The following is a 19513-nucleotide window of genomic DNA, read 5'->3' as shown; positions in this document are numbered from 1 at the left end:
TTGTGCAACTGTGTGTGGTGTGTTGTGCGAGAAAGAGAGGGACATCAGAGCGCGCGTCCGTGTGTAACAAACTCATTTCTTTCGAGAAGACAAAAATAATAGAAATGATATATGGTACCTGAAGCAAAGCGAAAGTAGCGAGGCAGTTTGTAAGGAAGTACGTGGAATCTCTTCCCTCTGGCCTTTCGCAGACTTGCAGATGTCCAGTCATTTACAAAGTACACTGACTCATACACTATTACCTGAAATGTGTCAAACACCTGTGGAGTTAAATGTCATGAAATGCAGGCGAGCCACTTTTGTCTTGCTGTACTGAATCGATTACATAGAAGTAGAAAGATTTGTTACCAGTATTCAGATAAAATAAGACCTCACATATGCAAAAATATTGATTCTACACAGAGTCGTTAAGAAAAACGGTGAGGTTCGTAAGTTCATTTTATTTCTTTTAAACACTTTAAGAATATCGTGATCCTCAGCCGAGAATCCAGTCGACGGCGTCTCTTGACAGTTGAAAAACGGATTTTTCTGTACATGGAAGGACCGAGTGGTTGATCACGATAAACCAGTATCATGTTTAAATCAATGTAGTGGTTACACTTTGTTAGCAATACGTCTCGGTTCACTACTTGCAGGACATTTTGCCGGCATGAATAGGTCCCAATAGCTTGCAAAGGGTTGATTCACCTGCTTGACTTATGACTTGAGACTTCCGTCTGACCTCTGAGGGGAAAATAATCGATGTGTTTTTAGGTTAGTTTAAGACTTTAACCCCTTCGCTGTTTGTGAACTGCAAGGGAAAATAACACGTAATGGAGAATGAGTGAGAATGTCAGCGGGCAAAGGGAGATCACTCTAGCGAAAAATATAGAAGAAGCAGACGGCATCGGCGGACATGAGAGTAGAAGGGTGTTGTGTGTGCGCTAAGAGGGGAAGCGTAGATGCCAACGCTTTAGAAGAAATTCCTTGCCTAGTCAAGGTGGTGTTTTTTTGTTGTTTTTTTTTTTTTGTACGGGAAAATTGTGTTGGAGTCCTTCTGAAGGCGGATTAGATCTAGACGATTCCTCGATCGCCTTCAGTGGTACACTCAGCGCTGTGTGGGCTGTGTACTGTTGGCTTCGTGTTGTCACCTGGGGGTACCGCTGCTGTGACTGTGTGAACCCCTCCCAGACACGGCCACTGTGTACGGCCAGGGATGTCATCTGTCGCTGAGCTACACGGAATTTTCTATCCGCTCGGGAAAGGAAAATCCGCCTCTAGTAGAGTACCGGTGTGATTTGTGTTACTCGTATTCTGACTGTAGATGCAAAGGGCGACCACCCTACGCACTGTGAGTATAGTTTGGAACTGATATACCGCGGACTGAAACATTGCAAACTGTTTTTAGTTATGAACTGAGAGATTGATATTCCTATATAAGTAAAAGTAGAGACTATTGCATTTCTAGATATTTACTTGTCATAGATGGTTTTGACCATCTTCTCCAAAGAACCGTGTGTTGTGACATTGTCGTATACATATAATTTTTATCTATCTGTATTCTAAATCGTACAATCCTGAGCAACTTAATAACATGATGTGGACAGCCTCAGGCAATCGTTGTATCTCGTGTTGAAAGAACGCGTACGGACATCGTGTGTGTGTTGCTCGTGTGAGAGGCGGCGTCCGTGACAGTAGGTAGTTGTCATCGATATGCCACCAACAGAACAGAAGCTGGAAATAACTAGCGGTGCGAAACATTTAATATAGGTGTTGCCTGTTTACATGCTATTGCTAGGACACACACAAACACGCACACACAGACACGAATGACACACACAACCTAATCTCTATTTCAAGCATGACAGAAATCACGGACACAGCCTTGCTAGAGTCAGAACAGTAAGAGTTAATCGATTTCGATGATTAGCTGACCTGCATCGGAGTGCCCTGGGGGGGGAGGGGTAGGGAGGGTGGTCTGGGACGGAATTGGAAGGCGTGGCTGTACCCTTTTGACAGTATTTTAATATATGAATAAATAAATATTTTACCCTTCCTCGAAGTTTTGCTCACTATAAAATACCTATCATGATTGTCGAAAGATGGTTTACAACACTGATAAATTTTCTTCTAATAATAAAGCTAAGTTAGTGATTTGATTATTTTGATTTTACCGTCGTCCAGGTATGAAGACTTGTGTTTTCGGTTCGATGACGAAACCGACAACCAGCCCGATGAAAGTGGAGGGCGAGGAGGAGGAGGACGTGGAGGAAGAAGAAGAGGAGGAAGGCGGGGTCCAGCAGCGGGAGGCAGAGATAGGAGGGGGGAGTGAGATGTTTGATGATCGGTCTACAAACAGAGATGAGCAAGTGGAGGGTTGGGCTCTACGGAGATACACGTCAGCGGATAATCTGAACAGGTTAATTTCTGTCATTCTCTGTACCATTTGTTAGGTGTTTTATTTCGTGTTTAACGGCAGTACTGGTCTCTTTTTCGGTTAGTTTTATTTCACTTATTAAATTATCCATTTCTTTTTTCGTTCTTTCATCTTTAATCGATTATTGTTATCGATGCCTTTTACACCTTATATCTTTCCTAGCTCGTTGTGTTGGAGACAGGGTAATGACAGTGTCACGCTTTTAAAATAAGGTAGAGACTCGAACATGAATCCGAAGATTATTGAATTTATTCGTAGAAAACGTCTGTTCGCAGAGGTCAGAGAGGTCACAGAGAGAGGCCTTGGAGAGGAAGAGACAGTAGTACTGGGAGATGGGGAAGAGATGGCGGCTATGAAGAAAGAGATTACAACAGAAGGCCTAGAGGTGGCTATGGTGGAGGAGAAAGAGGAAGATTTGAAAACCAAGGGGAACGCATAGGAAGGGGAGGAGGTTGGAGAGGAGGAAGAGGAGGCGTAAGAACATTCCAGTTGAGACATTTTTCGGATGTAACAGACCCCGCTGATGTCACTCTGAAGCTGATCAGTAAGATTTCCGAATTTGAAGATTTTATAACATCTGACATCATCTCCACAAAAGAGACTTTAGAAGTTCTCAGAATACTTGGAACGGTTCTTGATTGCGACATGCATAGGGAGAGCGTCCTAAAAATCCTTAACGCCATCTGCACATCACGATTCCTGGACACCCACTTGATTAACATGTTTCTGAAGCTAGAGGTCTCGCCTGCAGATGGTTTGTTCAAAGTACAGCAGAACGTGGAGATGACGTGCAAGCTGATATCACACATCTGTAGCAGGTTACCTACCTATGCCTCAAAAGGGTATCTACTGCTCATGTCCCTAACCTGTCAAACAGGCGTCATGGCTGCAGTGAGGAAAAATCAGGTCCTGGAGAATGAGGTGAAAGATCTGATGTCTCGTTGTCAGAAAATCATGAAAATGGCACAGGACCCAGTTGAAAAGAGACAAAGTAGTAGAAAGACGATGGGCCCTAATGAAGACGACGAAACTCCACCGGAGGACTTTACTGAACTGTCTATTTTCCCAACAGGCCAGGACATGGAATGGAACGAGAAGCCATTTCTAAGGTAAGTTCCGTCTTTTGCTTCAGGCACGCACACAGAGATACCACAAACACATAAATTATCCTTATAAATGTGACCAGAAGACGTAAGTTATTTGCTTACATTCTGAAAGTAAAAATCTCTTAATTAGTAAAGTTCAGTCTTAGAATTCCCCAGCGGAATCATTCTTTGAATCATTTGATTGATTACCGAATATTGTGTAAGATAACTGTATATGTGAACAAAGCTGTCAAAAATGTACTGACTTGTCAGGGCTAACAAGACAGAAGGAGGGTACAAAGATGTTAATCACTACCTGGACGTTCAGTTTCGTCTCCTTCGTGAGGACTACATACGACCCTTGCGTAAAGGCATACGAGAGTACAAAATAATGAAGGAAAAAGGTGAAAATCTCAAAAAGAATCCAGATCTCAGGTAAGTAGTCAGATAAGAAAAAAGAAAATTTTCTGAAGCTAGTTGTGATCCTTTACCAACATCAACAGAAAAATATGAATGAAATGTAAAAATTGTTTTGAGTTAATTTTGTGACACTTCTAATATTTTATATTTCAGGACAAAGTTCTAGCAGTCCTACGTATCACGAGTCAATGATTAATATTTGCTTGTTTATTTATACACCTTGTGCAGGTTGTACCACAATATCAAGGTTATTGGTCTGGCATGCAAGGAAAGTCTAGAACATCGTATTCAGTTCGACAACTCGCACCTAAAGAATATCCGATGGGAGTCTTCCAAAAGGCTCTTGTATGGATCACTCGTCTGCTTGAGTAGTGATGACTTCCAGAACACTTTCTTTGCAATAGTGACCAGCAGGGACATGAAGGACATTAAACAGGGCATCATTCAGGTTCAATTTATGAACAGCATTCGTGAGATCCTCAACGCTTCGGGTGACACCTTCATCATGGCAGAAACTACAGCCTACTTCGAGGCATACAGACACGTGCTGGAGGGTCTCCAGGAGATGCAAACATGCTTTCCTCTCTCTCGCTACATCGTTGAGTGCAAAACTGACATCAAGCCTCCCCAGTATGCACGTGGCTACGGTACCACCTTGAATATCAGGTATCTCCTGAAAGACGAATGCCGACAGAATACGCAGATATCAGTACTGCTCCCGACCCGTTGGCCACCCGTTGAAAACACACCTTTTAACCAGTCACAGGTATCAGCTTATTCTAAAATAATTTCACTACTAGTTCTTTTGGGGTCTGGTGCACGGCTCACGTCTGTGAAAGAGTGTAAAGGTTAAAGAGTGTAAATAATGTGATTTATTGTCATCATCCATCTTGACGGTTTTATAAAACTTGTATGGCTTTGGTCCTTTGACATAAATTATGTTTAAAATATAATATACAACCATAATCAAAACAAATACTGATGATTTTCTTGTCATTGTTGATCTTAGATATTTGATAGATGATGGTAACGACGACGACGACGAAAGAAATGATTGAATAGCACTTTTTACTTGTAAACACATTACAAAAGAGACAAGGCCTGTAATTTGTCACAAACTGCCCGCGAATCGGAACGCTTGTGGATACATATGCAGAATTAATCATTCGGCACTTTTTTCTAAACCATTTTAAACACACAAAGTGACAAACTTTTATGTACAGTACGATGCCGTGAAGACAGCTTTAACAAAGGAGATCGCCATCATCCAAGGCCCTCCTGGAACAGGCAAGACGTATGTCGGACTGAAAGTGGCCAAAGTACTTCTAGATAACAGAGAGGTTTGGACATCAAATGCAAAGCCAATGCTTGTAGTTTGCTACACTAACCATGCCTTGGATCAGTTTTTAGAAGGAATACTGCAATTCTGCCCAAACGGCATTGTTCGAGTCGGAAGCCGCTGCAAAACTGAACAACTGGAGCGCTTCAACTTAAAGCAGATTAGAGCACAGATAAGGAAGGAGAAGAGAGTCAAACTGGACATCAAACACAGCATCAACGACTGTTTTAAGGGGCTGTGTAATTTAAGAGAAAGAGTGGAGCGGGTGTCGGCAAGGTTGGAAGCCACAGCTAAGGGCATTCTTGGAGAAAGTGCACTGCGGTCAGCAATGCCCGACAATCACTACTCGTCACTGGTCAGCAATATTCAAAGGAGGTTATTAGGTGCACGACAGTCGGTGATGATAAACTGGCTAACACAAGGGATGCTGGGGGAATCTGACGAGACTAGCTACAAGGGCCTGGAGCAGGAAGTGACGCAACAGATTCTAGAAGGCACAGAAATGCAGCATGAGCTCAGTATCGATGCCAGCCAAATTCCTTTTCTTCATCCGAAAATGAGGGCCCAGATGTACAGGTAGGTTCATTATATTATCGCAAGGGGTAGTCTCTATTAAGTTTTTTCATATCTTGTTCTAGTTGAGAAGATGTTTCAGAAAATTGTTTGAAATAATTGTGTGCCAACTTGGAAACAAAATTGCCAAAACGAAAACAAAAATGAGAGATTAATAACTTACTAGATAATCTTTTGCTAAGCTTGAAAATTGATCATAGTTCTAGACTAAAAGATTTTTTTACTCCAGCGCATCTTAAAAAAAATTAGTAAAATCGACTGGTTTTTTTCCCCTTTTAGATTTTGGGTGGACAAGGTACAGGACAGACTGAATCAAACCCTGTCAGTTACAGTTAATGTCCAGACGAAGCAGCATGTGTTAGCATGGCGCAGTAAATGTACCCAGGAAATATTACCCGACAGTATGTTGAAGCTAGTCATCAACAGTAATGTCTTCAGTGTAATTGCTGAAACATCTTCACAGTCACCCTGGTACCACAAAGACTACTGTGTGAAAACCTGGTTGGGACTGTCTCCAGATACGATGTCGCTACAGGTAAAAAAAAACTGTATTCGCTAATTAGAAAGTAGGATATTGAGAACATCGCACACTAAAAATTTGCTCAAGACATGTAAATGTGACTGACACCCAAATCAGCACAGTAACACACACAGACCTATTGAAACACTAGACAGACAAAACAGCTTTGCACAATGTTTGTTATCCGTAAGATAGTATAACCTTAAGCTGTTTGAACGAGTTTTACTTGTAGTGGAAGAAGGAAATCCTTTCCGGGGCTATACAAACCGATGATGGATTGAACATCTATAAGGGCAACAATATTTCACAGTTTGCTCACACTAAATAAATTCTTGTTAAAATATCTCCATTGATCATAGGCGGATTCTGATGATAGGTATCACGGAAGGGGCAAAACCAGTCAGTGGTTAACAGCTTTTAATTAGTAATCTCACATTTGTTAGAACCTTCTGGACCAGTTGCTGGAGGAAGATGAAGGCGATGAAGCAGAGAAGAAGCTGAACGTCGAGGAAGATGCGGAATATACGCAGAGAGAGCGACAACTAGATGACGCTGACGACGATGAGGACGATGATTTGTTTAACTTCGCAAGGCGTCACAAGTACAGTGTCAAGGATGCCATCTTCGACCTTGGCATTGTCACGACGGTAGGAAAGGGCAGGTGAGTTACTGGAAATGTATACACATGAACACTCGTCAATGCTGGGGAAGATACGAGCAAAGGAATGAATACATATACATTTTAAACGCAAACACACGCACACGAAAAGCGCACACAAATATACAATCACACATACAGACACAAAGGACAGAAGTATTTAGAGTGAAACAATCGTACAACGGCGATGAATGTCTTTTTTTCCTGAAACACCATTTATGTAAACTCATTGTAAATATCTCCTGTTCAAGCTACAGTAATAAAAAAAGATAAACACGATAGTTGGAAGGCAGTGTACAATATGAACATTTTCTCATTTAATATTTGAGAATTCTTTTAGAATGAAGAACATCTTTGCCTCCAATATCTCAGTGACAGAGACATGGATGGCTGGCAAACGCCAAAGGCTCACAGAAAACAACAGGAGAGAAGACTCCAGCATCTTCTGAAGACATCACAGGCCATGTCTGAGAAAGAAGCATCAGCCATCACTGATGTCTGGAGTCATCGACTGCAGGTGAAAGACAGAGTGAGGCTGTACCTGTTCTGGTTAGACAGATACCAAACCTCATTAAAAGATTCTATAAAAACGGAGGCCGACCTTTACGAGACGGAGGCAGCACGCATGCGCGAGCTGAAGTTCGCCGAAGATCGCGACATCATGCGCAGTAAGGCTGTCATCGGGATGACAACCACGGGAGCTGCTCGCTACCGCTCGGTGCTGAAAGACATCGGCTGCCCCATCGTGCTGCTAGAGGAGGCTGCTGAGGTTAGTAAATACACATCTGGAAAGTTTGAGTTTAAGTTATCATCGCTATCACCTTTACAGCAGGCCAGGTCGGCGTGGAACCGATGTTTAAAGGATAACACTTAAAGTTATCTAACGAGAAAGCGGCGGATTTTGTAAATAGATGCCACATACCGAAAAGAACCTCGTAGCCTTGACGAGATCTGAACCCAAGAAACTTGGTTCTTATGATAATAATAACGAGCGCATTTGAGGAGAACCGCCAGACTGCCACGTACCGGGTAAGTAGAGCATCCATATTGAGAATGTGTCAGAGAGTTGCCTTCTTTTTTCTCTGGAAACAATGCCTTATTCCCTAAGACTAACCCTAGCTGAAACTGTTTAATTTTCAAACTCTTTGGTCTAGCTCATTACAACATGGTTCATGACGTCTTCAAGGATTGCTATGATGTTATCTAGGGGATTGTTTATTAAATGTGTCGGTGCCACCATAATAAGAGATATTGTTTTATGTTATATTACTGTAAGGAATCTTTTCTACTTCATCTTAATTATTGTTCTATGGGTTAGGAGACGTCGCAAAGTCTGGACTGTAACTTTACCGGGACAAGAATCTTGCTCTTAATTTACCAGAATGATTTACCTTCGCTACATGCTTCTGCTTGCTATGGACCTTGTTTAGTTAACGACCGAAGGGCTGTGAGGAAAACTAAGAAAAATATAGAATCATGGTCTTGCGCATGTGTAACACAGGTGCTGGAGGCGCACGTGGTGACGACACTGAGCGAGTCGTGTCAGCATCTCATCCTCATCGGCGACCATCAGCAGCTGCGGCCGTCGCCCACGGTGTACGAGCTGAGCAAGACTACAACCTGGACATCTCGCTCTTTGAGCGCCTGATCAAGAACCAGCTGCACCACACCACCCTGACCCTGCAGCACCGCATGAAACCGCAAATCGCCAACCTTGTACGTCACGTGTACCCGCACCTAAAGGACCACGTGACCACAGTGAACAGGAAGCGCATTAAAGGGGTAAAGCAAGACGTGTTTCTCCTACACCACGAGGTAAGAAAAGTTCATACATATATGAACAGATCTGAGATCGAAAGCTGCACAAACACACACAAACATAAAGGAAACTTTGACAAATATGTTGCTGTTGCGAAAAATGCTTACTGCCTCCATCACATAAGTTCCTTTGAGTTATAGAACCCTTTAATTTCTTAAAATATTAACATGAATGTTCATGTAGTTTAAATAGTTACAAAAATGACAGCTAACGAAATATTGTCTCACAAATTTGAGATAATTTGTTTTGTATTTACTTGTTGAACACGTAGCAAGACTTTGTACCATTTCCTGTTCTCATGATCAAATTATTTGTTTGTAGTTTGGCGAGACGAGAACGAACGAGACGAGCAGCAAGTTGAATGATCCACGAGGCTGACTTCTGTCTGTGTCTTTGCCGCTACCTGCTACAACAGGGCTACACAACAAGTCAGATCACCATCCTCACAGGCTACTCCGGCCAGGTCTTTGCCTTGAAATCTCGAATGAAAAAAGAGGCAGAATTCTACAAAGGTGAGTATGAGAAGATCACTTGTTCATGGTTTGAAAAACAATCTTTATATTCGTGGTGTTTCCACTAGTAAACCATTGTGAATGAGATGTCCGCGGCATATAAATTATGTTTTTTTTTTCTCCATCCCTAATAAATCAGTGTCTGTCTTCTGTTGGATAGAAAGATGACTCAAGCCAACGACCTTTGCTTTATAGAATACACTAATCACATACGAAGTGTTTCTGGTGGTATTGTGGCATTATGCAATATTTTTACCTTTTCCTGCTAACCATGTCCTGTGCATGTGACAGGAGTGCGTGTGACAGCTGTCGACAACTACCAGGGAGAAGAGAACAACATCATCATCCTCTCTCTTGTTCGAAGCAACGAAGAAGGCAACGTAGGATTCCTAGGGACAGACAACCGCGTGTGTGTGGCGCTGTCCAGAGCCAGGGATGGGTTATACGCCATTGGCAACTTCAGGTAGGTCCCTCACTTTGAATATTACCTAAAATATTTTTTAAAATTATGTTCCCCATTTTCTTTCTGAAAAACTTTAGCTACGACAAATTTACATGAACAATCAAATAGCTACCGGGGTCAAATATTTTATTCTAACGACTTTTTTAAAACTCAAATATAGGTAAGTAGTCTTCTTTTCGTCAACGAGATAAAGAGCTATTTATTCACAAAAAGAGTCAAAAGTTTAAAAGTTGTCAAAATATTATAGTTGGAAAATCTTTCTCTTATTTTAATCTACTTACTGGAATTTTGTAAGATTTCGAACTCGCTCTTTGTCGATTATACTTCTTTTGTCTCATAAACTTGCTGTGTCCTGCAGGATACTGGCAGAAAAAAGTGAACTCTGGAAGAACATTGCAAAGACCGCAAAAAGTAACCAACAACTTGGTGACTGTTTGGTACTTCGATGCGAAAACCACCCGACGACTGAAACAAAAGTCTCTAATAAAGATGTAAGGAATTTTGTTTCTTTAAATAAAATTTAAATCCCTTTTTCTTTCTTCCACTTATTGTTAATTCATTTTGCATCTTAAAAGAACAGCAGTACTTAAAACTAGTAGCACTAGTGGGCTTTTGTTATAGCTGCTGAAAAAAGGAATAAAAGATAATGTACTTTAACCACTATGCTCAGCTTCCATTCATTGAATAGGAACGCTAAGGACTGGAAAAGTGCTAAAGGGGGAACCATTCTCTAAAAGAAGACAAAATTCCCATTGTATCAGCAAATGTATTTGGCAAGCACGTTAATTCTTAGCATGCTCACCAAATTTTTGCTGAAGATTTTTCTCATTGAAACCCTCCTGGTACATGTGCTATAGAAAACTATCTCGTCTGCAGCGAGAAAATAGCAGGAGATACCGCTGCATATTAAAAATTAAGCATAAACATTTTAGAAAAACAAATCCGCATGTGCAGTTTTGATAACGATGTATTATAAAAACTGCAGGAATGAAAATGAAAAAAAAAATACAACCCAGATATAAAACTTTGCTGTAGTAGCAGCAAGCATACCATTGGGTGAATGTTAATACAATACATATGAACACAAGGGTAAACAACTGCCAATAATACAGCGCATGTAATTCTTTTTTTCTCTTATTGTATATTATTAAAAGAGCACACATGTAGTCCTTGTTTTACATTTGAAGGATTTCCAAAATGTTCCGGAGGGCGGATGCCGCAAGCCGTGTATTTTCCGACTGATCTGCGGTCACGTGTGTGAGAGAATGTGTCATGGATACGACATGGACCATAAGGAATACCAGTGAGTAGGATTTCCAATAATAATATGATAAGCATTTCTATAGCAATTTCCCTGCCTACAGCACTAAGGTACCCGACAGTTTAGTTAGTAAACGTATAAAAAGCGTAGAAGCTAATCTCTAACCCTGTCTCACCCATTTTCATACAAATACATTCTAGTAGGTTCTAGGTTGTGACAACGCATAGGAGAATCAAATGCAGCTCGGTTTTCTGCTTCCAGAAGAGTATTAAGTAAACCATATTTTGGCATGCTTGCTAAATGCATGCTATTCTTGTTTTACAAAATATTGTGCTAAAATTATTGTCTTTACCATATTAGCAAACTTTTTCTTCAACAGGCAAAGTAGATTCTTTTATACTCACGAAGAGAGCTGTTATTTGTTTTTCCTTGTTTGTAAACACTCTAGAATATAAAAGATATATAAGGCATACTTCAATGAAAATTCGGAATACTTGACAAATTAAAAATTTTTAATCTCTTACTATGAAGACAGAAAATATAAATCATTCCAATTTAGCAACAATGATATGAAATAACACAGTTTTGGCAACAGATTCTTGTGCATTCGCCACACATTTTCCCTGATTGCAGATCTCGATGCACTCGAGCTTTTGGACCGTCGGGTGAAAGCCAAAAGAGTGTTTAGGGTCCCTTAGCTTAGTTTTAGTAAGTGATGTAAATGGTTTAACGTGTCTGACACAACATATAGTAGATAGAGCCTAAACACTCCTTCAGTCGCATATTACACTCCCTGACGAACGCTACCCACATGTAGAATGAGGGGTAAAGTAAAACAAAACAAAAATCAGTGCCATACCAGGGCTGAACTTCGGACTAGTTATCATCTTTGACATGGCGCCCAAAGGGCTTTCATTTAGCAAACACCTTGCAATGTGGGAAGGATGAAGAGGATATAAAGGTAGACCAAAACCATTAGAAAAGTTATCACTGTTAACAGGTGTCACTTCCGAAAACAAGATCTGAATTCCGAACTTTGCGATACTAGCTTTGGTGTAGCATGAAGAAGTGGTTTATCGTTCCTTACTTGACCGCCTCTTGTAAAAAAACACATAAACAAACAGCGAAAGCATTATTCATTTAGAATATTTTTATACTTGTTAAACTTTATAGATTTAATTAATACCAGCTGAAGAGAAGAGTTAAAATAATAATTAATTCACAATTGTAGTTACCTGAATCCACTTCTTGCAGATTTTAAAACGAGGCAAACTAGAAGCTTGATTTTCCTGCCTGACATAAAACACTCTTTTTGTCCACCTGCTGACATTCAAAGACTGTCACGGATTGTACTGTATGTACCTGAATACAGTTTTGTCTTACAGGTGTACGAAAAGGTGTGGGCGCCCTGTGTGTACAGCAGGACACCTCTGCCTCAAGAAGTGCTACGAAGAGTGTGGAAAATGTACCCAGCGGGTGGAGAAGGTGATCCCCATGTGTGGGCACAAGGCTATGATAGAATGTCACAGAGACCCTCATACATGGAGCTGCACAAGTCCCTGTGAAGGAAATCTTGAGAAGTGTGGCCACCAGTGCTCAGGGAAATGTGGACAGTGTAGAGAGAACCGAAGTCATGTTGGCCAGTGCACCAAAGAGGTAACATTCTATATCTAAGTAAGAGTGGGATCCCTATAAACACCGATGCATGTTATTCGTTATCTCAGTTTAGTGTAAGTGCATCCATCACAAGAACAGTAAGTTAATCTTTACATACATTACCTGTGTTGCCTTTTAATAGCAAGAAAACGTAAAATAATGTCTGCAAAGCTACTTACTACAACTTCCTCACAAAAGATTTTCCTTATGAGCGCAGGTGGAGCGTGTGTGGCCATGCGGACATCTGGTAAAATCTCCTTGCCATGCATCACCTGCTACATGGCCTTGCCCTCAGTCATGTGGGGTCATGCTGGACTGCGGTCACACGTGTAAGGGAACATGTGGGGAGTGCATGGCGGGACTCGTGCACAAAGCTTGCGGAGAAGTTTGCGGTAAGGTTTTGTCGGGATGCAGTCACAAATGTAGACTGCCTTGCGGAAGCAAATGCCTGCCTTGCAAAGAGAAGCCTTGCCTGACAAGATGCAAACACAGCAGGTGCCCTCTCACTTGCGGCGAACCGTGCAAACCATGCGAAGAGCGATGTCCCTGGAAATGCGAGCACGTGACATGCCAGTCCTTGTGTCACACGCCTTGTCAGCCTTGTGGCAAGAAGTGTCTCAAGATCCTCAAATGCGGTCATCTGTGCTCCGGATTTTGCGGGGAGATATGTCTTTGCTACACATGCGAGAAGGAGAAGTTTGTTCCTCTGGTAATCCAGGGACTACTTTTTAAAGAAGAATGTGTGAAGGTTGATGATACCACGATTTTGATCAAACTGCCAGAATGTAAACATATATTCCGATCAGATGCTCTGGATGTCTATGTCAAGAGAAAGCGCTTCACGCCAGGTACGTTTCTCGCCTGTCCAGCTTGCACAAAACCTTTCAAGGACTGGGACTGCTGGAGGTACCACAGCAGACTCAGACGCCGCCGACAAGAAGAGGACAAAAAGAAGACCATACTCAAAGACTCAACCTTAGTGTCTAAGGCGCGCCAGTACAAGATCACTAAGTCCATGGACATGCTTGATGGCAGTGTGTATTACCCACGTAGCTTCTCTTCCAGCGCCTTCCGAAGAATTCTGGAGACGGCAGACCTGGATGTTAACAAATGCTTTGCTTTGACCAATCAGATCAAGCTCGCCAGAATGATCGAGATGGTTGACCGGCTATTTCTTCAATTACGAAATACCCAGGTTTTAGAAAGGTTGGATGCAATCATTTGTTTTGCTCTTTTAAATTTAAAGAAACGTTTGAATCAAATAATTTATATGGTATTGGTTTGGATTTTAAAATTTGCATTACGAAACGTTTATTATTCTGTTGTGCCTTAAAACCATTTTATAATATTTTGTAGATCTTTACATTGTCAAGAACATAAGAAGTAAATACCAGAAGTTATTGGATTGTTTCTCTATCATGAATAAGGAAGACATAAACTCCGATTTGATAATCGTTTAAATAAAGTGAATGCAATTTTACTGTGTTGTTCTTTCCTTAGGAATAGTATCAGTGATCTCCAAGATGATGTCGAGTACTTAAAGGGACTTGTGCTGCCCCCAGTGGACAACATGAGTGAGCAGCGTCTTCACGAGTTGACATCAGAGACTCGGCGATTGGTGTACACAGTGCTTCTTACCTGCCTTAAAGGAATACCTTCCTATCATCTGTTTAATTCTACAGACACATTGTCCTCTCTTAAGCGGCAAGCCGATCAGCTTTTGCAGACCCTGAAGAGCAAGAAGAAAGGGTTTATTCCAATGGCAGAATGCGAACGCCTCATTGAAGAAGGCAGAAAAACAAATAGTACTTATGAGCATCAGACAGCATGTGTCGACTTGTCCGTCCTTGGTGCATCCCCTGAAGTGGTATGTAAACGCACTCACTTGTATAACCTTAGGTGTGTATCATAAAGACAAAAAAAAGTTATTAAATATACCGTCCTATATATATATATATCTACATTTGTTGTTAGTTTATTATTTTTGTTACTTCTGCTAGATATGAACTGCTATGAAATAATAGCATATTTTGTTTCTGCTTTTACTTCTACGATTGTTCTAGTTTTTGTTTTTTCTGTTCGTGGTCGATGAACAGGACCTGTGCGACATCGGGAAAGCGGATCTGCAGTCAATGACTTCACGTCTTCGCACCCTTCTACGGACGCAGATGAATATTGACGATTGAAGCATCCCTCCAGTCCGTCGTGGCCCTGATCAGACCTAAGAGAAACTAGCATCCGTTACTGATTTAGTTTCAGAATTAATCAAACATTAAAATAAATCTTTAAAAGTGAGAGTATGCAATGTGCCTCATTTGATTACAAAGGAGACTAATGCTACTGACTATTAAATTGTTTGCTCTGAAAGCACTATTATAGGGGCTAGGCCGCTAGGGGCTACATATGTGCTATGTGAGTTTAAAGATAAAACGTACAAAAGAATTCGTGTGTTTTTACTACATAACTTGAAACCTAAAACAGTTATTGTGTGGTTGTTACAAGTGGATTATTGTAAAATTACATTTATAGTGTTGGGTTTGGACCTTAGTGTGCGCTTTTTGTTAACAAGTCGGATTTTCATTTAAAATGTTAGAAGATTTGCATGTTATCATTTGTTTACATTTTAAATTTTGTGATACTTTTGTCCTCTTAATATTAATTTAGATAACTATTTACTAAAGACCATATTTACCTAATTATGTTCCCGTATAATATAATAAACGAAAATATTGTTTATGATATTTTGAATGGCTTTCTACATAATCGCTTGATAGGCAGTCAGTTTTATTTCAGATGACATCGTATAATGTCACATATTCTAAAATGTATTTTTTTAAAATATTGATGTAAGCAAATATCTTGGTCTTGGTTTTTTTCCAGTGTTTTTTCTTTTATGTTACTTTAATTTTAATCATTAGATTTATAAGTATTTTAGAGACCGACAATGATACATGCGACTAGTAGCTATTAATATAAAACCGTCGCAAACGAACTTCCTTTTTAAACATAACGGTTAAGGCTAATGATATGCCATATATATCTATCCTAGTATGAGCATTGTATATACAAGAAGTGGCAATGATCCCAACTGATAATCTCACACCTCGCCACTTCATAGGTTTGCTATGTTGTCAATATGTTATAACAAAAAAGTTGTTTGCAGTATTTAACAATGATTATCTCTGATTTTTTTTAAACAGAAAATTTTGTTATGCTGAAACCAGGTAAGATATTCGAGATGACTATTTATGCCATCCGTGAACATTTCAGTAATTTTAACTCCACGTTCTGCAGTTTTGTATAATCAGTTTGCTGTGCAAAATAAAGCTTTCAAGAAATCCCGCCCGAAACAATGTTTAACTTTTATCATAGACACAGTTTTAACAGCATCCGAGTTCACATCCCAGCTCCCACCAGAGACCGCCATCTCAACCGCTTATTAAATTTTGTGACAATGTCACTCCACGGCTGTATATCTATTAGTGGTCACTCGCACTTTATGTTATTTAATCTGAACCCGGTGTTTCAGACACCCAGAGAGTTGTTATACAGTAACAGAAATTGAAAATGATAACTGTCAACAAAAAAGAGTGCAAAAGTCAACATAACTGCCAGATACCCCTAAATGCTGTTCTAGCTCACACTATAGTAACTTCCAAATGTTAGCAGGACCTCTCATTGCAGTCAAGCATCCAAGCACATTTACTCTGTAAGGGGAGTAATAATTATGTGACTAGTTTTTATTTGGGAATTATTTCCCTTGTACTACCATCACGTCGCTTGTACGTTGTCATGATGCGATTTGTTTACTTCATAGAATTATCTCTCAAAAAAAGTATTATTTTCTCATTATTGCCTTAGACAGTTGTCCACTTAATTTATTTCTTTACGCTTTTTTTAAAGAAAGTTAATCACGAGAAATAAAAAAAAGTATGGACTGCTTGTCCCTTTTGGAATCATGTTGGATGTAGTTTACTGTCACTAATGAGTCAAATATTCAAGACCTGAAGAAATGTTTGTAAGTTCTTCACAAATGTTGAGCTGACTTGCGGGTGTTTCTGGTCACCATGTATGCGACCTCATGAGCGCGGCTAGTCACCCACACGACCCTTGTAACGGTTCGTACGTGGTCCACAGGCGTTGCCATGGCAGCCATGAGCGTGCGATGTCGACACCGACATTATTGGCCTGACTTTACGAGTCACATACACCACATTAGGTGACCGGTTAAGAAACCTTTTAACGGAAACAGAGCAAATTTTCGTGTGTAGAAACATAAACTAAAGCTTCAAACGACGACAAGATAAAGAACATAGAGCTACATGATAGTTATTTCCTTCATCCGCTAGACTCTTTAGTAGACATCAGGTGAGCAGTGCTGTACTATCCTTCGGTGTTCGGGTTACCGATAGATCTTCTTGAAATAAAGCTGATCCTTCTAAATTGTTCTGTTTTTTAAGACTGACGTATAGATTTTTGTTGTTGTTGTGTACTGGACACCCATCAACTACGTTTTAAGAAGAAGCAAGTCTTGTAAATGATTTATTCAAATTACGGCATAATCCACGAGAATGAGAGAGCATATAAAAGTATAGAGGAGTGCAACTTTTTAATGATTGGGTAAAGCTTAGAGTAAGACACTCTTCACAAATCTGAGTAAACACGTTCTCCAAAAACAGGCTGACAAACATTCATATGCACGGAATCAGTCAAAATCAGGATGTATTGTGTATAATTAGTAACAAGGTAAGTGCACACACATGGCATCATGATCTCGACAACGGATTGGGAATAGTCAATCAGATACTGGATACGTTGACAGTGATTTGGGGTATAATAGTCAGCACAGCACTTTATTAGGACCAGCTGCCTTAACTGACAAGAACCCGAGAGGGTGAAAGAATAAAACATCTTGTATCTTGCCGTCCTCTTGAGGAGCACAGATCTTTGTAAGTCAGTCTGGTTCGGTCACGTGACTGGCACAACACTTTGTCTAAGGCCGTGGAAGGAGGTACTCGCCGAGTTGGACAAGGAGCTGGATGACGAGAATGAAGAAGTAGACAGAAAAGAACTGGCAAGCTCGAAAAAGTTGATTTTTATTTTAATGGCTTCTCACCCCCCCGACCAGAGTAGCAGTGTCTGCCAAGACAATCTTCAAGTCTGTTTTGTTTGCTTGCTATGTCAAGTAGCAAACGTTACTTAGCTCTTGGGAAACTTCATTTTAAACAAAACACTTAGGTGCTTCACAAAGTCAAATCAAAATCAAAATCAAAACAAACTTTATTGTCTGTCGAGGATACCCAGGACAGAAATTTTTCTTCACTCACAAGGGCAGGCAGACATACTCATACAGACATTTAACACACAGGAGTAAAGATACAAAGTCATAATGAACCTTTGATGATTTGCTGGGTCGAAACGTTTTGTTTATTATTTGTCTATTTTATTTTATCTGCATCTTCCTTGTTTTCTGAGTTTTGATTGACCCCACTATCCTGCTTTACCCATTGCTCCTCCAGCTGTGTCAACCATGCATAAGAATGGAGGGGTAAAAACCCGAACCCATCGATGCAAGGGAAGCCACCACCAACAAAAAGATTTTTACATCATGGCTTAATTCCCTTTATCTCGATTTTGTTTTTGTGTTTTTCATAAATAAACAAAAACAAAAACAAAAAAAACAAAAAACAACAAGAAAATATAATACAGCATGTAAATGTCTTACAGATAAATGACACTTGCAAAGGCCCACTAATACAGTCAGAGCTGAAGTAAACCCGAGAAACTAATTTTTTTCTCCTAACGTTGGCACATATGACATGATCAGATAACATAGTCACAAGAAGCATATAAGCACAGGACAGCCCCATCATAAAATATATTTTCTTGTACTGTTTGTGGTTTCAATATTTTTTTGAATATTGCACAGCTGGAAATTTCAATAAACATAATTAGTATTTCATACATTTAGTGCCTGAGACAATAGACAAGTGACACCTCCACAAATCTTTGTATATTGCTTTAGTTGATGGTGTCATTATGGCTCCCATAACTCTTTTGTTAGCAGGATCTTCTCCACCATGGATACTTGGCTTAAAACCCATATAGAGTAACATGGGTACAATTAAAATTTGCATATCAAACAGCAGTTTATACCAGAACTACATTTCAGCCAACCCAGGAAATTTTCAGTGATGTCTCTCTTAGTTTCAATAACAATTTTATTTAATTATTTAACATTTGTGGATAACCCAATTCCAATATAATTTTTAGTAGTAGTAGTACACAATTGCCACCTCATGTTTCCTCTTCATAGAACTGTTGTTCTTTCGCTGCCAGATGGCCACTTTTTTACAACAAAAATGGGTTTTGGTTTAGCTGACATTCATACAGCCTTTCTGTGTTGCTTGGTGAATAATTCTTATGACATTTTGTAGAACATTAAGACCTAAAATGTTAGTGGAATCCCATGTCTACCTGTTCATAATTATATCTTCGCTTTATGAGCTGTTCAAAAGCAAAAATTCTGTTAAATATGAAATTAATCAATTATTTGCTACTTGTTGCCTCTGTGGAGCTGGAATGTTAAACATGCTGTCATATTCAAATAGGAACTTTAACTCTAGAGTGGGGAAGATTTCAAAGTTGTTTGTAACCTTTTAGGTGACTTTGAAGTTCATATAGAAGTGACTAACCCAGGAATGCTGCCATAGACTGACTAGACGCCTGACACTGGAGTATGCGGTCCCACTGCGCTGTTGCCATGGCAGCCAAGACCGTGTAGTCTCAAC

The 19513-nt window shown here is 40.1% G+C and overlaps 1 protein-coding gene across 1 annotated transcript; it reads left to right on the top strand.

Annotated features, from left to right (window-relative positions):
* The first annotated feature begins 808 nt into the window (after positions 1–808).
* Positions 809–16557, top strand: LOC112576461 (NFX1-type zinc finger-containing protein 1-like). The gene is given in 20 exon segments (XM_025258899.1): positions 809–1330; positions 2164–2398; positions 2692–3525; positions 3775–3936; positions 4150–4687; positions 5145–5836; positions 6113–6368; positions 6797–7014; positions 7384–7780; positions 8513–8621; positions 8624–8826; positions 9152–9196; positions 9198–9342; positions 9634–9805; positions 10164–10296; positions 10993–11108; positions 12452–12722; positions 12940–13928; positions 14223–14589; positions 14819–16557. Coding segments are annotated over 19 exon segments (5970 nt in total). The 5' UTR covers positions 809–1330; positions 2164–2165; the 3' UTR covers positions 14909–16557.
* Positions 16558–19513: the final 2956 nt, after the last annotated feature.

This window comes from Pomacea canaliculata, linkage group LG12, assembly GCF_003073045.1.
Source record: "Pomacea canaliculata isolate SZHN2017 linkage group LG12, ASM307304v1, whole genome shotgun sequence".
Lineage (NCBI taxonomy): Eukaryota > Metazoa > Mollusca > Gastropoda > Architaenioglossa > Ampullariidae > Pomacea > Pomacea canaliculata.
The sequence above is the reverse complement of the archived record's forward strand: the minus strand, read 5'-3'. Positions and strand labels throughout refer to the sequence as shown.